Source organism: Tamandua tetradactyla, chromosome 14 (genome assembly GCF_023851605.1).
Source record: "Tamandua tetradactyla isolate mTamTet1 chromosome 14, mTamTet1.pri, whole genome shotgun sequence".
In the NCBI taxonomy this organism is placed as follows: domain Eukaryota; kingdom Metazoa; phylum Chordata; class Mammalia; order Pilosa; family Myrmecophagidae; genus Tamandua; species Tamandua tetradactyla.
This window is the reverse complement of record NC_135340.1, coordinates 55,170,356-55,190,923: the sequence shown is the minus strand read 5'-3', so window position 1 is coordinate 55,190,923 and position 20,568 is coordinate 55,170,356. Positions and strand designations below refer to the sequence as shown.

The 20,568-nt window shown below is 47.6% G+C and overlaps 1 protein-coding gene and 1 pseudogene across 3 annotated transcripts in view; one reads left to right on the top strand and one right to left on the bottom strand.

Moving 5' to 3' along the window:
* TYRO3 (TYRO3 protein tyrosine kinase) overlaps nt 1-20,568 on the bottom strand; it is a 62,305-nt gene that overhangs the window by 9,813 nt on the left and 31,924 nt on the right. The window contains exons 1-7 of one of the 3 annotated variants that reach the window (XM_077127518.1): nt 7,503-7,628; nt 5,506-5,689; nt 5,174-5,274; nt 4,272-4,442; nt 2,718-2,804; nt 1,839-1,954; nt 13-190 (exon numbers count right to left, since the gene is read on the bottom strand). In XM_077127518.1, the coding sequence (XP_076983633.1) occupies nt 13-190; nt 1,839-1,954; nt 2,718-2,804; nt 4,272-4,442; nt 5,174-5,274; nt 5,506-5,689; nt 7,503-7,605 (940 nt within the window). In that variant the 5' untranslated portion in view covers nt 7,606-7,628. Of the gene's footprint in view, nt 1-12; nt 191-1,838; nt 1,955-2,717; nt 2,805-4,271; nt 4,443-5,173; nt 5,275-5,505; nt 5,690-7,502; nt 7,629-20,568 lie in introns of those variants that run through there. The other 2 variants (XM_077127516.1, XM_077127517.1) reach the window with 2 other exon arrangements.
* Nucleotides 11,557-13,574, top strand: LOC143655452 (protein artemis-like; annotated as a pseudogene).

Here is a 20,568-nt window from a genome sequence, read left to right as displayed (position 1 = left end):
CAAGTCCCTTACCTAGACCCTTTGTTTGAAAGGGCACCCAATCAGCATAGGGAGAGGGTCCCAAGGCATTGGCACAGCGCACCCTGAGACTGTAGTTGGTGGCAGGTGCCAGATCCCGGAGCAGGCAGGTAAAGGGTGGCACGGGGACCACAACAGCCAGGACCTCCCAGCCTCCTGGGGCCTGCGTCACCTACAGAAAAGTAGAAAACTAATGATGTGGGGGAGATGAAATGGAGGATGGGATGTGTATGGGAGTGGGGGGAGGTCCCCTGAATTGACAATTGATGCTTCCTCTAAGCCTACCAGCAGACACCTGCTACTCCCCTCCCCTGAGCAATAACACCAGCCTGCACACTTCCAGGCCTTTGCAATTGCCTTTCCCTTTGCTTCCAGTGAGCTGCTCTTCCAGAAAAGCCCTACTAATACTTTCAGACTCATTTCAAATGTCTTTCTCGGTGAAAGCCTTTCTCTATTCCTCCAGAAAACTCATCCTGCCCCTCTGTACTTGGGGCATAGCTCCATTACAGAACTCACCTCTTCTTGTAATTGTTTACTCACTAGCCTAGAACTTTTCAAGGGCAGAGAAACTTGCTCATTTTCACATCCTGAGGCTCAGAACCAGGACCGCCCATTCCACTTTGGGGGGTCCAGGGCCAGAGTACAAATAGAGGCCCATGTACCAAATGGCTAAATATTTAAATGTTATCAATTAGCTAACAAACTATTAAAGTCTTTTCTAGCTTAATACTTTAACAAAACAACCTAGAAGGCTAGGTTGGCATATGGAATTTTCGGATTCCTTGAAAATACGGTGTTTCTGGAAGAGCTAGGACCCAGACAAGGATCTGTTCGATGGGGGGGCCTCTTGTGCACGGGTGAGGACCTGGCCGCCTGTCTACCCAAGCTCAATGTCCACCCACTTCCCACAGCACCCCCTAAAAATGACTCCCCCTGGGCTCACAGGCACACATATCACAGTGCCTCCTCGGGAGGGCTGACCCAGGGAAGAAACCCACAGAGGCCCTGGAAGCAGACTTGAGCCCTTAGGGCAGGAGATGCTGACTATCTAGCGCATGGTGTGGAGGTGACCAGGATCGGGAGGACCGTGTCCCCTGGGCCTGCAGACTCCTTGCCCAGGGGGAAGGAATGCAGCCAAAGGAGCACAGATTAGAGCAGGGGCCTCTAAACAGTGCAGCCCAGAGCTGGGGCCCCTCCTGCCCAGGTCCAACGGCAGAACTGCCTAGAACAGTTTACAAAGACACTCATTAAACACTTCTTGAATAAACAGATGAAAAAGAGCAAGCTTGTGTTGCCTCCTGTTTTCCTATTTTAGTATGTAGCCCTAACCAGTTCTCCACTCGCCAGGGCTTAGAATCCCTTTGACTCTCTTGTTCTCTTTGCCTTGAGTCAGAGTGTGTGTGTGTGTGTGTGTGTGTGTGTTTGTGTTTGGCTCTCTTGTTCTCTTTGCCTTGAGTCAGTGTGTGTGTGTGTGTGTGTGTGTGTGTGTGTGTGTGTGTGTGTGATAAATCAAAGCTTTGGGTTTTCCCATACCTAAAGAAAACTCTTCTAGGTACCCCAAATCTGCTTCAGTGATCTGCTTTCCAGTTGGAAGAATGAACATGCTTAAACCAATCTGCAAAGTCACTTCGTCACCAGAGCACCCAATGACAGGAGAGTGGCCTAGGCTGTCCCTGCTGGGGAGCAGCACCTGAAGAGAGCTGGGGACCAAGCCCCTTGGGCAAGAAAGTGTGATCCTACTGTCCATGAAGTGAGCAAGAAGGACTGCTGTAAGGATATGGGCAGGCCAGAGGAGCCTGCCCCATCCCATCTCAACTTACTTGGACTGTGCAGGATTGGAGTATGGCTCGGCCGTCAGCACCTGGCACCCAGGCCACGCTAGCATTGCTGCTGGAGAGCTCTGTCACTGTGATGTTGGAGGGGGCTGCGGGCGGTGCTGTGGACAGTGACTTACAGTCAGGGCCTGGCGACTCCAGTGTCCAGTAAGGATACAAGAGAGGAGCAGGAGGCATGGGAGTCAAGCTTTGAGTTCTTCTCTACAGTCTGGGGCACCCCCAAAACTAAAGATGGCTACTCAGAGTGAGACATAAGCCAAGTCGCTGATACGCAGCAGCTGCCCCCACCTAGGAGGGGCTCTGGGCTGTGGACAGAGGTGTCTTCTCTCCGACTCAAGAGCGTGTCTGACCAAAGAGAGTATAAATAGTGGGTATGTGTGTGAGGCAGGGGGTTCTTTGGCTTAGGGGATACAGAGAGGGACAGGCAGCTGCCCTGCAGCCTTGGCCCAGCTCCTCCACACACTGAGCTCCCTCCCTCCCTCCTCTCTGTGTGCAACAGCCCTTTGGGTTGCCTCTGTTATCCTGCTAGACCCTATTTCCCCCACCTCCACTCCCTCCACAGGGGTCAGACATGGCCCCCGACCAGCTCCCGCTGGTCTCCTGTCTTCCTTCCTCCCAAGGACTCTGCTTTGTGATGGGAAATCTGCTGTGACGTCAGGTTTTTATTCTCATCTCAGCCATGGCAGGGTCTCAGATGCTTCCACTAGGAATGGGGGACATGCTAATCAACCCCTCCTCCCTGAGATGCCAGCAGAACCGAGGGAAACTGGACATCAGGGGATTCTAGATTCTCTACCCACCGCCGGAGAGCTCACTGAAAACGCCCCTGGCCTCACCTACCCCCCTCGCCCCCAGCCCTCCTACCTTGGAGATGAATGGTGGCTGAGCGCGAAGACGCCAGGCCTTTCACGTTGTGAGCTTCGCAGGAGAACACAGTACTCTGGGTCACCCCTGGGACCAGAAAACCTCCATCAGCCCCCAGTGTAGCCCCTTCCATCAGGGGGTTATTCAGTTTCTGGATCAGAATGATCCTAGAAGTCCCTCTAGCCAGAGGAAGGGGCTGGACCCAGGGACATGGTGGAAAGAATGGGGACTTGGGAGCTGAATGGATCTGGATGTAAATCCCAGGACTGGGGCTGTTTTCTCAACTCTAAAATGGGAGAATCGTGAGAATCAAGTGATGTAAGTAAAGTGCATGGCACCCAGTAAGCACTCGAGTAATGCTACACCAACCCCCCCACCTCAACCACACCCCCAAGGGTAGCACAAAGCTGCTTTCCTTTTCTGATCACTTCTTTATCATGTATACCAGAGCCCTTCTCTATTTGCTCTGTGCCATATCATTGTTATGTTTGCAGTCTTTGCCTTGCAATAGTTCTCAGCTCCTTATGCTCGTCTTGTCTCCCGAATTATACTCAATTCCTTGGGGGCGGGGGATGATGGCTTTGATTTCCTTTGTGTTCCCTGTCTCCCCTGCGGTGCCTAGCACAGTGTGCCATGTGGAGGAGTTCAGTGAGTGCTTATTATCAGGCTGGCTGCCAGAGGGTCAAACCACGCACATCTGGAGGGAACTGAACCCAACCTCCTCTCCACTCTGCTCCAACCCAACGCCTCCGGAACAGAACCTGCCCTGGCTTCTAACAGGTCTCACAGTCCACCTCTTCTCAAGATTCATAATTGCTGGGGGGCTTGAAAGATCAGAGCCTCTTCCCTCCCCACCTTCCAGCACATGAGACCAAGTCCTGATCTCCTTCTTTCCTGCCCAGTTCAAGTCTCAACCATAAACGGTGACCTCTGATTCACAGATAGGTGAAACAAGTATGTGCTAGAGTATCTTGGGGGTGGGGAGGGTCCAGGTAAGTGTGTAGGTGTCGCTGCTTTAAGTCTAACTATGCAGAGGTATGGGCAGGAACAGTTGTTTTGGGTAATGTCTGGAGGTTTCTGGGGAAGGGCCATGAGGGGAGAAGGCCCCTGTATCTTTGTGTTGGCCTCGCCCCCGCGTCCCCCTCTGCAGCCTGAGAGTCTTCTCTTCTTGGTGCCTGCCAGACACTCTTCTTAGCTCTGCGTGGGCTGGTTTCTGGCTCCTTCCCTTGGAAGGGCGGGGGTGGGGGGGATGGATGTCCCCAGTCCCACAAGATTCATTTCTCAGGGCCAGTTGTACACGACCTGCTTCGAATAAGGGAAGGAGGACCCAGCACCCTTCTTAGGCACACGCAGCTGGATCACCATCAATCGCCCACCCAGACAGCCTGGAACATCTGAACAATGGTGTAGCTCATGTATGCTGGGCACTGGGCTTTGCTCTGGACACTCACAATAGCCAATCAGTGATGTAAGCAGATGCGAGCCCTGCCAGTCTCAATGACCCCCAGAATCCAGCTCTTTCTCTGCTCAAAGTCCCCTCCTGAGGCTGCTCACCTGTTACATTTAAAACGGAAGGAGAAGGAGCCGGTTCCCCAATTTTCGTGTCCCCTCTCCACCAGACAATGGTAACAGGTTCGGGGGGACCCACAGCTTCGCAAGACAATTGGAAAGAGGCATTGGGTGGCACAGCCAAATCTTTTGGCTCCACAGTGAAAAATGGCACACCTAGGGAGAGAGGCGTGGGGGTCAGGGAGTGAGCCTCTTCACCTCCCGGCTTTCTACTTTCATCTGAAGCCCTCCGTGAAGAAGGCTCCTGCATGCCCCTTCCGACCTGATCAACTACAGAAACAGTCTTTAGCTTCCAGGGACAGAAGGGGCTTTTTTTACGCTGCCCCCTTAGGCAAGGCCAAATCCACTAACAGCTCCCACACTCCCTTCTCAGAGTCAAAGTAAGGAAAGAGGCCAGGCAGAGGGTGGTGGGGAAGAGGGCCGGAGCTGAAGTTGGGGGAAGGGAAAGTGGGAGGGGGAGTGGGCGGGAGCTTTAGCAGAGTTCTGCTGGCAGGCCCCAGCTCCTGTTCAGGGCCCTTTGTTACTTTCTTAGTCACTTTGTTTTCCGGGGCTGAGCAGCTCTGAGCTCCCACAGCTGCGGAGCCTTCCTCCCCTCCCCCATCCCTTCCCCTCCTGGCCCTGCCACTTGGCAGAACAGGGTCCAGCCCCAGTTGGGTGCTTGAGGCTTCTTGCTTTGACAACTGAAACAGACTGCATTCCATAGTTGTGGGACCTAATTGCCCCCTTGGCTATCAGACCCCTGGACTTAAGAGGGGGGACTCTGGAGCCAGGTGCAATCATGGGCCAGCACCAGAGGGCAGTGGGGCGGCCCAGCTTCCACTGAGCATCCTCTGCAGAGGTGTGGTCACCAGCAAACGGCACCCGCCCATGTGGCTCTGCCTCCTCACCTTCTACTGTGAGCGACACTGGCTGGGAGGTCTCAGTTTCTCCCCCATCCTCCACCTGGCACCAGTACCAGCCAGCATCAGAGCGCTCCACTGACTTCAAGCTGTGGAAACAGGACACCAGTTTTGCCTCCCCTGGTCAAGGGGGCAATTCTGTTGGGCAGTCTGCCCCCACTTCTGGAAGCTTCCATACGTTGCCAAATTAAATAACAAAAAACAAACAAAAAAACCCCACAGACCTCTGGGCATCAGCACAGCCCCCAGCTCCCAAGCCCCAGGAAAGAGCACAGCCTGCTCCCAGGCTGGCTTCCTACACCTCCCCGCCAGCCCTGCACCTGAGGAAGCCGATCCAATGCTGCTCACTGATCGGGATGTACACCTGGTTCATACTCTGGACCACGGCCCCATCCTTCACCCACTGGATCTCAGGGTCGTCCATTCCCTCCACGCTGCAGTTAAGCTTCACCGGCTGCCCCTGAGACACTGTCAGCTTCACTGGGGCTCCCATGAGCTTTAGGCCTGAGGGGCAGAAAAGAGAATATGTCAGCCTGCTTGAGAGAGACCCCTGTCTCTGGAAATATCCCCCATTTCCTTCCAGAATCTAGCTTCTGTGTCGGGGTGGGGGGGGGGGGCTTATTCTCAGTCAATGGCCAAGGACACAGAGGCAGGACAGCATGAGCGAGAAGATGGCCTGGTCATGGGGTGGGGGGAGGGGCAGAACAAGCTCTCAGGCACTATTTCTGTCCCGGCCTAGCTCCCCTCAGATCCTAGCTCCCCCCAGATTCCAGGAAGTGATCTCCTCCCCATTCCCCGCTGCTGGGCAATATAAGTTCAGGCACAACCATCACAAGGAAGGCAAGCCAGGTTGCGGGGAATCTGGGCTGGTCAGAGACTTGAAGCCAGGCTGAAGCAGTGGGGAGTTTTCACCCAGTTGGGGCAGGCACTGCCCTGGGAGTGCCTGCTACATCCAACCAGTACAACAGGCTGCCAGTTTTCCATCCAAGGTTTCAGTCCAGACCCTGCACTGCTGCCAGCACCCCCCTGTACCCCACCCTACCAAATGAAGGGAGGCTGGGGAAGGGAAGGAGGGGGTGCTCCCCTGAAGTGGAGAACATATGGCTGCACAACCACGTCAGATCAAACACATGGCAGCCTTCCTGGCAGCCGCCTGCTCTATTAATACCTGAGTGTATGCAAAGGCGGGTGCTAAGAAGGTAGGAGGAAGGAGGGAGGGGTGGAGCCCAGGACCTCCCAAGCCACCGTCACACCAGCAGGGGTCATGGAGGTGGTCTCGGACCCCACTCACTAAGCGCACACTCGCGCGCACGCGCACACACACACAGGCGTCCACTACTCCTGGTCTACAGAGATGTTTTTATGCAGAGGGGGGTAGATGAAGTATCAGTACAGCTGGAATCCAATACTGCTTCTTCCTGCCCTTTGCTGTGTGACTCCAGGCAAATTCCTGCGCTCTCTGAGCCTCGGGCACAACCTTTCAGCTTGTAAATACCTGTCATGCTCTTTCTCTTCGCTTCCCGAAGGGGCTGATATGACAGAGAATTCTGTCTCAAGAGCAAATGCAGTTCCGGTGGCTGATGTCCTGGCCTGTGTCTCCCCTACTCCCTTCACTCTCTCAGGATCAGCCACAGAACCAAGGGGACAGCTTCAGACCCCAATAGGACTAGAAGTCTGGGGAAGGTGTAGTGTGAAGTTGGGGAGCCAGGGGGGCTGCATGGAGCACTTGTGCAACTGGCAAATGCCTCAGTGGCTATTTGGAGGCACAAGTCTAACCTCCATAAAAGACCAGCCACCTTGTCCCAGCCCATTCTCTCTAACATTCCGCGTTTCAGGAAGCTCTGGGTGGGCACAGGGGCAAGAGTACGACCAGATGTTTTTTGAGACTGGGCACCCTCACAGCCCTTGTGCCTAAATGGTATAGGGGTGTCTTTCCTCTGGGGTGCACAGCCCCAGTTCCTGAGTGGGGTGGGCAGAACGGGGTCCCCAGGACTGGAGAGGCGGGAAAATCCATTCCCTAATCCCACCGCTGAGCACACAGCCCACACCCCCACTCCCTTTCCTTCTACCCTGCCAGAAGAGCCCAGGGCGCGAGAAAGTTGGGGGTGGGGGCCCCAACCGAGATCTGGCAGAGAACCCACGGCTGTATTTCTTCCCCCAGCCCCCAAACCTCGGCCCTCCAGCTTCGATCCCCCCCACCCAAAATCTCTGGCCCTCTCAGGCCCGGGTCTCTCCCGGCTGCTATGCCTGGACTGCCCCCTGCGGCCGCGCCCCTCCGCAGCCCCTCGCTTTCCGCGCCCCCCGGGCTGGCCCCTACCTGCGGCAGTGGACTCCGGGAGCAGCAGGGCGGCCAGACTCACCAGCAGCGGCAGCGGCAGCGGCGGGAGCCCCGGCCGCCCCATGCTCCGCCTCAGCGCCATCCGCGGCGACGCCGCACCATGCCGGGCCGGGCCCGGGAGTGAGAAGGGAGGAGGGAGGGAAAAGGCAGGAGGAGGGGCGGGGGCCGGCCCCGGGGGCGGCGCTGGGGCGGGGACCTCCGAGCCCCGCGCCGGCTCCGAGTCGCGGCCGCCGCCGCCGGCGACGCGGGGTCCCCGGGGCTGCCCCTGGGCCACCGCGCTCCTTCCTCGGTCGCCGCCGCCGCCGCCGTCGCCGCTGATTCATGTTCTTCTCGCAGCTGCCGCCTCCTCCCCGGCCCGCCCGCCCGCAGGCCGAGCTCGTACCGCCCCCCGGCGGAGCCCCGGGCGGCTGGTTGTGAGCGCCCGCCGCCGCCGCAGCCAGCCCGACCCCCGGCGGATTCTACCTCCAGGCCGCCCCAGCCCGGGCCAGGACCCCCGTCCTAGCTGCCCCGGCTCCGGAGCCTAGGACCAGGCTGGGTTCCTTGGATGGGCACCCGGTCACGCCCCTCCTGCCCCAAGTGCAGTCCACGTTCGTTTCCAACCCAGCACTATGGATCCTTCCCTCAACACCTCCCTGCAAGCCTCCACCTCATCCCAACTTTTGTCCGGATTCTGATACTAGAACCCGGCCCCTCCCCTCCTCTCGGGACTTAAATCCCCTCAACCCACTCCGGATGCCCGGCCAGCAGACCCCCAACATTGTGATGACTGAGGACTGCTTTGGACAGAGGATCTGTTGTTACCCCAGAGGTGCCACTTTGTGCCTCTTTCGTGAGCCTTTGGCTCAAATTCCTCACATTCTGGCTCCATTTTCCACCCCTTTTATCTCCAAGTATCTTCCTACTCCCAAACGACCAATCGCTCCAGGCCCCCTTCCCAGCACATTTTCCAACTTGGGCCTTAGGCCTTGAGTTTTCTAAGATCTTCTTGCTAAGCCCCCGATTTTAGCTGATAAACCTGCTGCTACTCAACCCAGGCCACAGCCCAATTGCCCATGTATCTTTGGGGGTTGTCAAAATTCTTCTTAGTTGCTTCCCCTGCTTCTGCCCTTCACTCCCCAGGGCATGATGTAAAGTTGGCTGTGTCCTCACAATGTCAAATAAATTAGATATGTTAGTAGATCATTTAATAGATCACATGGTAAGCAGTCCATAAATAGGCAGATGTATGTTAAATGAAGAATTGCTTCAGAGCTGAGCCAGCCCCATAACCAGTAATCACAGAGGTGGCTACGCTGCAGGACATTGTGCCAGGCAGACACAGAGCTGGTTCCAAGGGCGTCCCTCCCTTTGCCCTTTCCTCTACCTGTTCCCTGGCGCCCGCCCCAGAGGGCCCTTCCCTGAGGTTCTTCATGGGGAAGAGGGCCAAGCCAACAAGGCCCTGTTGCTATAGTCTTGCTGGATCTTTCCAGGGATTCTCCTTCTGAGCAGCAGCGGGCTGCCTCTTCCTACACTTGGCCCTATCAGTTCTTGTTTATTAATTACACTAATGATAACAACAACAGAAGTACTGGTGGCAGCCTTAGACCCAGATAGGGGTGCCCCCAGCCGGCAGCACAGGGAGAGACTTCAGAAGTGCTGTCAGGGTTGGATAGCAGGAGGCTGAAGTCTCTCTCTCAGCTGTAGGTCAGCTCCAGGACGTTTTGCTCTTTTCCAGAACCCACAGCTTCTGAGCTTGGGCTGAGTCAGATCAGGGCAGTCTGGGGTGGAAGCCAGATCCGCCAGGGCCAGCTACTGCCGCAATGTGGCTGCTTTTGCAAACCTGCACTTGGGCACTTGTCACTTCTCAAGGCCCTCTCCCCACCTCTGCTCTCTGGAGAGGACTCTAAGTTTCCAGTGAGGATGAGGCTCTGCCTCTTGGCTCTGGCTGATGGGCCAGTCATGCTTTTATTACCCAACACTAGAAAGACTCCTCCTAAAGGATGTTGAACTCAGAGTCCAGATCCAGTCTTCCACTTCGTTTTCTGCCCCTCATTCCCTCCCCATCATTTCTTAAGCTCAGACATGAGCCCCAGCCTAAGGACCTTTCTTTGCCACTAGACAAAATAGGCTTCTCAGCCATGTTATGGAAGCCAATGCATTTTCCACTCACTATCTTGACAAATTTGTCATGCCAGCTGCAGGCCTGAGATACACCACCGTTACTCCCGGGTAGCACACCCACCAAGTGGGGCAGAAAGCCATAAGATCCTGCTTCCTCTACACCTGATTCTGAATCCCTCTCTCCTCTTAGGGCCCTGATCTTTACTGTAGGGTCCAGGTCTTCTCACTTTCCAGCTCCTAAAGAGTGTTTGCCCTCCTGCACTTTCACAACCCACCCTCCTTGTTCAAGTCTCCCTCTCTGGGCACAGTAAAAAAATGTGCTTCTTAAGGGTATGTGAGCAGGTGCAGTTTTGTGGAAGAGGTGTGTGGGTGGATGAGAGGGTGTGCATTGTGATGTATGAGGGAGGGTATGCATTTGTGCAAACTCTAAATGTGACTGAAGGTTTGTGGGTGGATGGGGAAAAATTGTGTGTGTGCGTGTGTGTATGACTGGGGGGTGTTGGCTGCTTGTGCAAATACATGCCTGCAAAAGCTTGTGCTCTCTTCCTTTCAAGAAATGCATTGCTTGGAAGGAAACTAATCAAATCAACAGGAAATGTATTTGGCCTAATGCAGGAGCAGCTGTCCCAGGAGTTCCTGTCCTCAAAACAGAACAGAGCCAGCTCTGCTCTATCCCAAGGGAGCAGGAAGGGGCCACAGGGGTGGATAGAGAGCTGGGTGAAAGGGCTAGCAACAGTCCTGTATTAGGGATGAGGTTAGGTTGAGTCCTGGCATCTCCATAATCATGAAATAGTTTTTTTCCCACTCTGCCTTTCATCACCAAGAACTCCTCAAGGAGGCCGAGAATCCAAAGAAGCCAAAGACAGAACTGGAAATAAAAACCACGTGCCCAGAGTGGCAGGACACCTGCTGCCAACTTCCGGCTTTTTCAGAGTTAGGGACTCTAACACCCCTCAAAGACCAAAAGACAGAGAACCAAGTGGCCTATCAGGAGGGTGGGCTATAGGGTCACAGCAGTCTTACTGGCCCTGTGACCAAGGACCATTCTTTCTCCTCTACTGGTTCTTGGTGGTTTGAAGCCATATGCACCCCAGAAAAATATGCTCTTAAATCTAATCTATTCCTGTGGATATGAACCCTTTATAAGTAGGACCATTTGATGAGGCTCCTTCAGTTCAAGTGTGACCCACCTCATTCAGGATGGCTCTTAATCCTATTACTGGAGTCCTTTATAAAAAGAATGAATACAGAGAGAGAAAAATCCACAAAAGCAAAAAGTTGAAGCCACAAAACCTGGAAGAGAAGGAAAAGACCAGCAGATGCCACCACGTGCCTTGCTGTGGGGCAGAGGAGCCAAGGGTCGCCGGCAGCCAGCCCTTGGGAAGACAGCATCACCTCGAAGATGCCTTGATGTGGATATTTTTTTCATCCTCAAACTGTAAGCTAATAAATTGCCATTGTTTAAACTGACCCATTTCATGGTATCTGCTTTAGCAGAAACTAAAACATGACTTCAGAGGTAAGAGTTGGTAAATTCTACTTAAGGAATGAGTCACGCCACATTACAGAATGGAGAGAATCTCTGCCTTGGGGGCCTATGAGAACACTGACTTAGAGATGATTCCAAGGGCATTGGGGACTATTGCTGTGCATGCCAAATGCCCCAGGCCTGAAATTCCTAAGCCAGAAAGAATGCCATTCCTTACCTGGATGAAGCAGAATGATAAATTCCCAGGAGAGATCACACTTTGATTGATGGTTAGGGGGGGACTTTCAAGTGATCAGGATTTTTCCAAAAGAAGATTTAGGAAGAAAGCAGGGAGATTGAAATCTCAAAGGGCAAATGGGTCCAAATGTATACATGAATGGAAGAAAAACTTTAGCCTTTTCAGAATTTCACCTAGAACGGTCTGGGGGCCTGTGCAGCTATGCGATGGGGTTCCTGGGTTTGGCCTGTGACGTGAGTGCTTTCGGGGGACAGATGGCCTATTACCTCACCATCTCCACTGACTGCTTCGACAGGGAGAACCTACCGGCAAGTGCCTACTTCCTGCTCCACTGCCACAGGATCATATAAAAGGGTTAAGAGCCCCTGCCTTGGAAATAAGATTGGAACTCAGGTAAGGAAATTGAGGAACCAGAGAGGTTAAATTAGTTACACAAGGTCACACAGCCAGTAAGGGGCAGAACCAGTATTTCCACCAGCTTAAAGGTTTACTTATACTGTTCTCCTGTTACTAAGCAGTCATTGTTAACCAGCTGGAAATACAGATTTTGGGAGAAACTAATTGTATCAATTGAAATTGAAACTCCTACCCAGGTAACTTTAGTGGATGAAGCCTCAAGCGAGAAGGAAGAGATTCTTATGACTCTATTACCAGCCGGTCATTGTCCAAGATCAGTCACGTTTTTATTTCAGGGCAACAGTGGAACTGTTTTGTACATGAGAGACTTCAGGCTGGTGAAAGGTGAAGCTGCCAGAACAGAGCTTCTGCCCTCTGGGGGCAGAGTAAAAGACATCCAAGGTGTGGATTTAGATATTATTCTCTGCGATCCAAAATTTTACCCAATTCCAAGTCGAGAGGAGTCTCTGCATGGGATCCTACTAGTTGGAAGCTGAATGAGAGCCCACGCCACGTTGTGCGGCCGAACTGCAAAGCGGCCCATGGCTATGACTATTTATTCACCAACCCCAGTGATGAATTTGGAGTCCAGGTTCATGCTGATAAACTAGACATGTCCAGAAACATGCCCGACATTCTCCATCACCTCAGCACAGACCCACACGTGTCGGCACTAAAAGTCAGAGGACTATTTTCAGTGAAACAAATTAGCCTGTAGAATAACTTCCGAGAACAGAATTCCTCTCCGCATAATCAGTAATAAGCCGTCTACTATGTGGTTTGGAGAAAGAACCAGAAAAACAAATGTGATTGGGAGGACCAGAGAGAGTTTGTACAAAGTTGGCTTCTCTTTCCACTTCTCCTACAGAGAGATCAAGGATCTGTCCCATGAACCTGTACTCAAATGTCATCCCCATCGGCGCCACAGTGGACAAAGTTGGAGAAGTCTTAAAATATTATGCCGGTCCTCTTCTCAAGGTGTTGAGACAAAGTAGAAACCCCTCGGGAAACTGAAGCGAGCCAGGAGCTGTCATCCCAATTCCAAGGAGGAAGATGATGATTTCTTTGATGACCCTCTGCCACTGCCTTTAAGACACAAGTTTCCAAACCAGCAAACTCTTCACTCTGAATTATCCTCTGCGACTACAACATCACAAAACCAGCCTGAAAAACCCGAGACAAAGCACAGGTTGCGTCAAAACTTCTTTTTTGGCAAACTTTGTAGATTGTGAAGAATCCAACAGTGAAAGTAAAGAGGAGTTAGAAATCACAGCTTCATTTAAAGGCGATCTGGATCCTGTGACGCTTCACCAGCAAAAGTCTGATGTGGATGTGCCACAGTGGGAAGTGTTCTTTAAAAGAAATGATGGTGGTTCACAGATGGCAGTTTGGAAAACCCTTCATCCACAGAAGGAGAGGGATCTCGGTCACCAAAGCTTTTCAGTGACTGATGGGGAATCGACCCACATCTCTCCCTAGAATTATTCTCAGTCAACACACATATCAGAATAGGGAAGTCAAAGCTGGGACAGCCAGTCTGGTACTGTTTTGTTATCTTCCCAAGAAACTGTGGTTATATGACGTCCTTAAACAAAGGTGGCTATAGAATCAAAGAAAATATTCCAGCCTCCCAGGTGGAACAAAATGTATGTTGTCCAACAGATGTTTACCCTGATTTGAAAAGCAGAAATCAAGATGTAAATAAAGTACCCAGTGTGAGAGCCTACCACTGTAAGTAGTAGGAATCACACACCTGAGGAGAAAAGGTTGGTAAATCTTAGCACAAATGCTCCTCTGACTTTCGAACTCTCTTAACTCCAGATGCTGAGCTACCTAAAAGAGAGCGTTTACAATATTTATATGAGAAGCTGGCAACAGGTAAAAGTATAGTAGTTTATTTAAAAAACAAATCACTCTTAGATACTTGAGAATTAAAAGCTTTTCATTAGAGGGCAGCCACTAAAGAACCTATACAAATAAATAATAGTTAAAATAATAAGAGATAAGTTAAAGTGGAATACTTAAAATGTTCAAATAACCTAAAAGGTAGTAAAAGGGAAAACAGGAACAAAACCCAGAAGGAACAAACAGAAAACAAATAATAAAATAGTAGACCTAAATCCAAACATATCAATACTTACATTAAATACAAATGATCTTCCTGAGGGATGGGAGAAAAAAATATGGAACTATTAAACTTTACTACTGGGGAAACCCCCGATACTGTGTCAAACATTAGGGTTATCAATAAGCCAAGCCCTTGATCTTGAGGCTTGCTCTTATGAAGCTTATGTATGTAGCGGAGAAGTTTAGCCTACCTATAGGTATGCCTAAGAGCTCCTTCCAGAGGACCTCTTTTGTTCCTCAGATGCGGCCTCTCTCTCTCTAAGCCCAACTGTGCAAGTGAAACCATTGCCCCCCCCCCCCTACCTGGAACATGACATCCTGGAATAAAAATCTTCATGGTGCTGTGGGAGAGGACTTCTAAAGATGAGTCTGGCCCTGGCACCATGGGATCAACAACACCATCCTTACCAAAAGGGAGAAAATAAGTATAACAAATAAGGTATCAGTGGCTGAGAGAGTTCAAATAGAGTCGAGAGGCTACTGTGGAGGTCACTATTATGCAAGCTTCAGTTAGACATCACTATCTACCATAACTCGCCAAACCCCAACCAAAACCATTCTTGCCAATCCTAAAGAACACCTATGGCATAATATAAGATTCTACAAAGGTTCAATGCACTAGGGTAACTTTCCAGAAACCTACAACCTCCAGATGGGTCCCTGGACCAGAGAAGTCCTGAAACACAAAGGGGCCAGCCTCTCTAGAACATCAACTAGTTCCATCTCCCTATCCTATATTATCGACAGTCCCTTTCAACATGAAAAAGTTAGAGTGGGCATAGCCCAAATACCCCTAAAGAGTGGAAGAAAGATCAAGGTTGATGTTGGAGTTAGACAGAGAAGTCCAGGTTTAACAAACAAGTATGATTGCTGAACCATTATATTGATATTTCTCTTAGTTTCTAGTATCTTAGAGCAGCTAGAAGTAAAAACCTAAAATTGTGAAATTGTAACCCATCCCAAACTCTGAAATCTGTCCTACAACTAATCATTGCAATGTGCTTTCAAATTTATTGCTTTTTTGAATATATGTTATTTTTCACAAAAAAGAAAAAATATTTCTTCTAGCCTCCACTGTTTTGGAGCAGCTGGAGGGAAAAATCTGAAATGGTGGGATGGTAACCCGCGACAAAGTCTGAAGTCTGTTCTGTATCTCCTAGTTGAAGTGTACTTTGAAAATTATTGCTTTTTCTTTCTTTTTTTTGTATATATGCTATATTTCACAATAAAAAATTTTTAAAAATACAAATGGTCTAAATACACCAAAGCAAAGATAGTCAGAATAAAAAACAAAAAACATAACCCAAATCTATGCTGTCTACAAAGACTCACATCAAATATGACATAGCTAAGTTAAAGGTAAAAGGATGGCAAAAGATGTACTCTGAAAACAATGATTAAAAGAAAGCTATGAGAAAGCTATTAATATCAGACAACTTTCTTAGTAAGAAAAGGGCCAGTTCACAAAGAAGTAATGTATGCATCAACACCACCCTCAAAATATATGAAGTAACAAGTGACAGTTGAAAGGAGACAGAGACAAATGTGTAATTATAGTTGGAAGCAAACACTCCTCTCAGTATCAGAACTAGAGGACAAACAATTGGCAAGAATATTTTAAAAAAAAAGTGCATAATACCATCAACCAACAGGGTCAAACTGACATGCATATAACACCCCACCCAGTAACAGCAGAATACCTTCTTTTCAAGTGCCCATAGATCATTAGCCAAAATAGACCGTATCCTGAGTTATAACAGCACTTTTGAATACATTGAAAGAATAAACTTGGATCTATTAAAATAAACTGAAAGGTATGGGGAAAGTCAAGACCTTAAATTTCAAACTATTATATCACATAAGAACCTTAGTATAAATTCAACGGTAAAATTAAAACTAGAAACATTAGGACCTTAAAAGAAAATACTCAATTATCAAATGGTTAAATTGTGTGTATGTTCTTTGAGTCATTCAGCTTCCTTAAGTAGTAGGTTATGCTTTTGCATTGTTTCCTATAAGGATTTAATAGTTTTTTTTTTAATTCACACAAAAAATTTCACCTAGAAAATGTGATCGAAAGGGGATGTATAGTGCCATGTAGCCCACTGATTAAATCTATAGTTATAAATAAGTTATTGCATGGATTATTTCAAAGTTTTGATAGTGGACAAAGAATCAATAAGGAGTATAGGGGAAAACTAAAAAGTATGCTGTGGCCGATCATTAAGAGGAAGGGGCAACTATTGGTGGGGTAGAAGGGACAGGTGATGTAGAGGCAGTTTTGATTTGATGGGTGGTGACACTATGTTTGTCAGTTCTTTGTCACTATGGACCAATGAAAATTGTCTACAATTGAGAGTGCTGTTGATTGTACAACTAAATGAAGATACGGAAAGACACGGTTTGTTTATTTTGGACATCATCCATAATGCCCAATGGATTGAGGGAGCCGAAGGGTACAATGACAGAAAAACAGAATGGCGAACTATGATACATTTATATGATGGAATATGGTGCCGCTACAAAACTGAATAAACCTTGGGGACAATGTGTCGTGAAAAGTAAGTCAGAATCAAAAGAACAGATATGCTAAGGTCTCTTTCAGAAAATACTTCTAAGAAAATTGGAGCCTAGATTGTATGCCTTTATACCAGCCACACTTAGTCTGAAGTTGTAAACATATTTCTAGATTCTGAGACTCTGAGCTATATGTGTATCAGCTGGTATTTCCCTGGAAGTTTGATTAACTCTGTGACACCTAAGACCCAAAAATTGAGTGCTACAGCCCTGAAAGTTAACATAGCTATACATAATAACAGTTAAAGTAACTGAAAAAGAGATCATGCCTCAATCAGAGTTAAAAACAAAGCCAGTATGACTGGATCTAAGGCAAATCAGAACACAGGGTAAAAGATTATAGTGTATCATCTTCATCACCACCTTCACTTAGTATATGAGAGCAAAGGCAGAGAGGTTTATTGTGTCTAGAACTTAAAATTTCTGTGGCACATAGTTTAAACCAACCTGTCTGGGTGGCTCACTTAGACAACCCAACTCCTGGAGTCCAGAATGGGAACGAGGCCTTGTAATTCTATATAGCTTAATGTAATAACAGGATATATCTCAGATTATGGTGGGCTGATAATTAAAAGGTATTGGTAAAGTCCCTTGAGGGTTTAAAGAGAATATATATGGAACTGTTAAACTTTCCCATCTGGGAAACCCCGGGTACCCTCTCAACCACTGGGGACTTATAAGAAAATAAGCCAAGCCCTCGATTTTGAGGCTTGACCTTACGAAACTTAGCTTTGTAGGGGAGAAGCTAAAACTACCTATGATGAGGCCCAAGATCTAAGACTTACTTCCAGGAAACCTCTTTTGTTGCTCAGATGTGGCCTCTCTCCTTTTAGCCCAACTCTGCTTAATAAAGGACATTTCCCTATGGTCCTTTATTTGGCCTTTTTAAACTACAGCCTGGTAGGTGAGGCTTTTCTGGGGCTATTTGCGTTTTTAGCTTTTTATTATAGAATATTTCAAACGCACAAACAGGTAGAGAGAATAGGATAATGAATCCCCAGGGTACCTATCACCCTGTGTTTCATTGTCCCATTTTTTTGTTTTTGGTATTTTGCCAGAGTTTCTAAAAACAAACCCTAATCATATCATTTCAGCTTTCAGTATTGTAATATGCATCTGTAACATCTAGACTTAAAAAGAACCCATCCGCATATACAGATAGTTACATATAGAAATATCTATAGATATGTGCGCATACACAAGTTAGGATACATTCATATATTTCCTTATTTGTCAGCTGAGAGGACCTAGAAACAAAATACCCCAATAACAACGAGCACACCAAACACCCAGATCTTGGTTTCTAAATACCATTTCCAATAAAAGAAACCAGGGATACTCAGAGAAATAGCTAATTTGAGGACTGGGGCAGGAAATGTTCAAGATGATCCTGAAGCATCCTGTAGTTTATACCTGAAAGAAAGGAACTGATAAAAATCTAAGCAAATAAAAAAAACCAGAATGATGGGGTATGACAAAGGGATATAAAAGCCCATAAAAAGAAAAAATTTCCAATGGCCAAAACTGGAACAATTTTAGAAAAAAAAAGTGGTATTGGATTACAACCCAACATATAAAAGCCTGTACTGATATCTATCTATCTATTTCCCCATACCCCACTAATCTACTTCTCTGTCTCTATAGATTTCCCTATTCTAGACTTTCATGACTGAAATCATACGTGTGGACCTCTGTGTCTGACTTTTCATTTAGCACAATGTTTTCAAGGTTCATCCATCTTGTAGTATGCATCAGTACTTCATTTCTTTTTAGTGAATGGATAATTTTTCATCCTATGGATAAACCACATTTCGTTATCCATTCATTTGTTGATAGACGTTTGGGTTGTTTACACCTTTTGGCTATTACTGAATAATGCTGCTATAAACATTTATGTACAAGTTTTTATGTGGATAATGTTTTCATTCAAGTGTCTTTTTACAGTAGGTTTGTTTTAATCAGAATCCAAAGATCACATATTATATTTAATTGGTATTCTCTTATGAATTTTTAAATCTGTAATAGGCCCCCTTCTTTCTTAGCCATGCAATTTAGAGAAGAAACTGGGTCATTTGTACAATTTTCCACATTCTGGATTTAGTTAACTTTGTCTTTTGTTATCATTTAGCATATTTCTCTATCACTCATATTTCCTGTCATTAGATCTAGAGATTAGGTTAGATTCAGAGGCAATATTTTTGGCAAGAAGGCTTCTTAAGTGGTATTTTGTACTTCCAATTATATCACATCATGAGGCACATTATGCTGGTTGTCCCACTTTTAGTAATGTTGAGATTCATCAGTAGGTTCATATGTTGGCAATCTTATCCATCCATATAAAATCATCAGCCTTTTACCTAATAATTTTATCAGTCATTGATGATCATTGCCTGGAGATTATTTCATTAATTGTTGCAAATGGTGATTTTCTTCTATCATTCTTTCTGCATCCAGTTCTTCTTCCCTCACTGTCCATAATTTCTTTCTTTAATTATGGCTCGGTTCATTAGTATTCTGAACCCCTATGTTGGCTAAATTCTAGTAGTTGAAATTTACTGTTGAGATTGAGGCCAAGGGACCTTGAGAAAGATTCCATAGGTCTTTTGTAGCCCTGGGTCAGCAGTATCACCTGGAAACTTACGAATTCTTGGGTTCCATTACAGAGCTACTGAATTAGAAACTCTGTTGGCAGGCCAGAGAAATCTGGTTTTATAAGCTCTCCAGGTGATTTTTCTAATGCCTACTAAAGTTTAAGAACCACTGTTTTAACCTCGGCTGTCCTGATGGCAGACAGCCCTTCAACCAAGCAATGAATTACTAAGGTCCTATTATGTGTATGATAACATGTTGGATGCAAAGAAGAAGGCCTGGCAGTCAATAAAGAAGTATTTGCAAAGTCCCCTTGGGGGAATGGGGAGAAAGGAGGAAATAATCAATTTCTCCATCAGGGGAATTCCTGATATTCTCACAAGCAGTGGGGACAACCAAATCAATAGGCTGGATCCTCAATCTTGGGGTTCTCCCCTATGAAACTTATTTCTGCAGAGGAGGAGCTAAGTCTATTTATGATTATGCCTAAGAGTCCCCTCCAGACAACCTCTTTTGTTGCTCAGATGTGGCACTCTCTCTAAGCCAACTCAGCAGGTGAACTCATTGCCCTCCCTCCTACATCAGACATGATTCCCAGAAGTGTAAATCTCCCTGGCAACGTGGGACAGAAAGCCCAGGATAAACCGGGACCCAGCATCAAGAGATTGAGAAAGCCTTGTTCACCAAAAGGGGGAAGAGAGACATGAGATAAAATAACATTTCAGTGGCTGAGATATTTCAAATGAAGTCGAGAGGTTATCCTGGAGGTTATTCTTATGCATTATGTAGATATCCCTTTTTAGTTTACGGTGTGTTGGAGTGGCTAGTGGGAAGTACCTGCAACTGTTGAGCTGTGTTCTAGTAGCCTAGACTCTTGAAGACAATTATATAAAGATATAACGTTTACAATGTGACTGTCTGATTGTGAAAATTTTGTGTCTGACGCTCCTTATATCCAGGGTATGGACAGATGAGTGAAAAACATGGATAAAAAATAATAAGTAATATGGGGGACAAAGGGTAAAATAAAATTGGGTAGATTGTGGTCAATGGGGGGGTAAGGTGCATGGTATGTATGAGTTTTTTTTTCTCATCTTTTTATTCCTTTTTCTGGAGTGATGCAAATGTTCTAAAAAATAATCATGGTGATGAATACACAACTATGTGATGATATTGTGAGCCACTGATTGTACACCATGTACAGAATGCATGAGTGTGAAGATCTCTCAATTAAAAGAAAAAAAGTCCTAAAGGAACTCACAATCTATTAAAAGAAATAGTGCATGCTTGTTGAACGTAACCAGTGATGGTAGGTGGTGCATTCCAAATATGCTATGGAGCGGTTGGTAAGATTCCAGGTAATTCCAAGGAAAGTTCTGTGAGTAAGCCCATTGGCAAAGGTTTTAGAGTGACTCGGCTAATGCTTGGAGGAAGAGATAGACATTGGAGTGGGGGTACGGTGGCAGGGGAAAAGAGGGAAGCTTTCCAAGACAGGAGATCGCATGAACAGGATGCTTAAGAAACGGGGT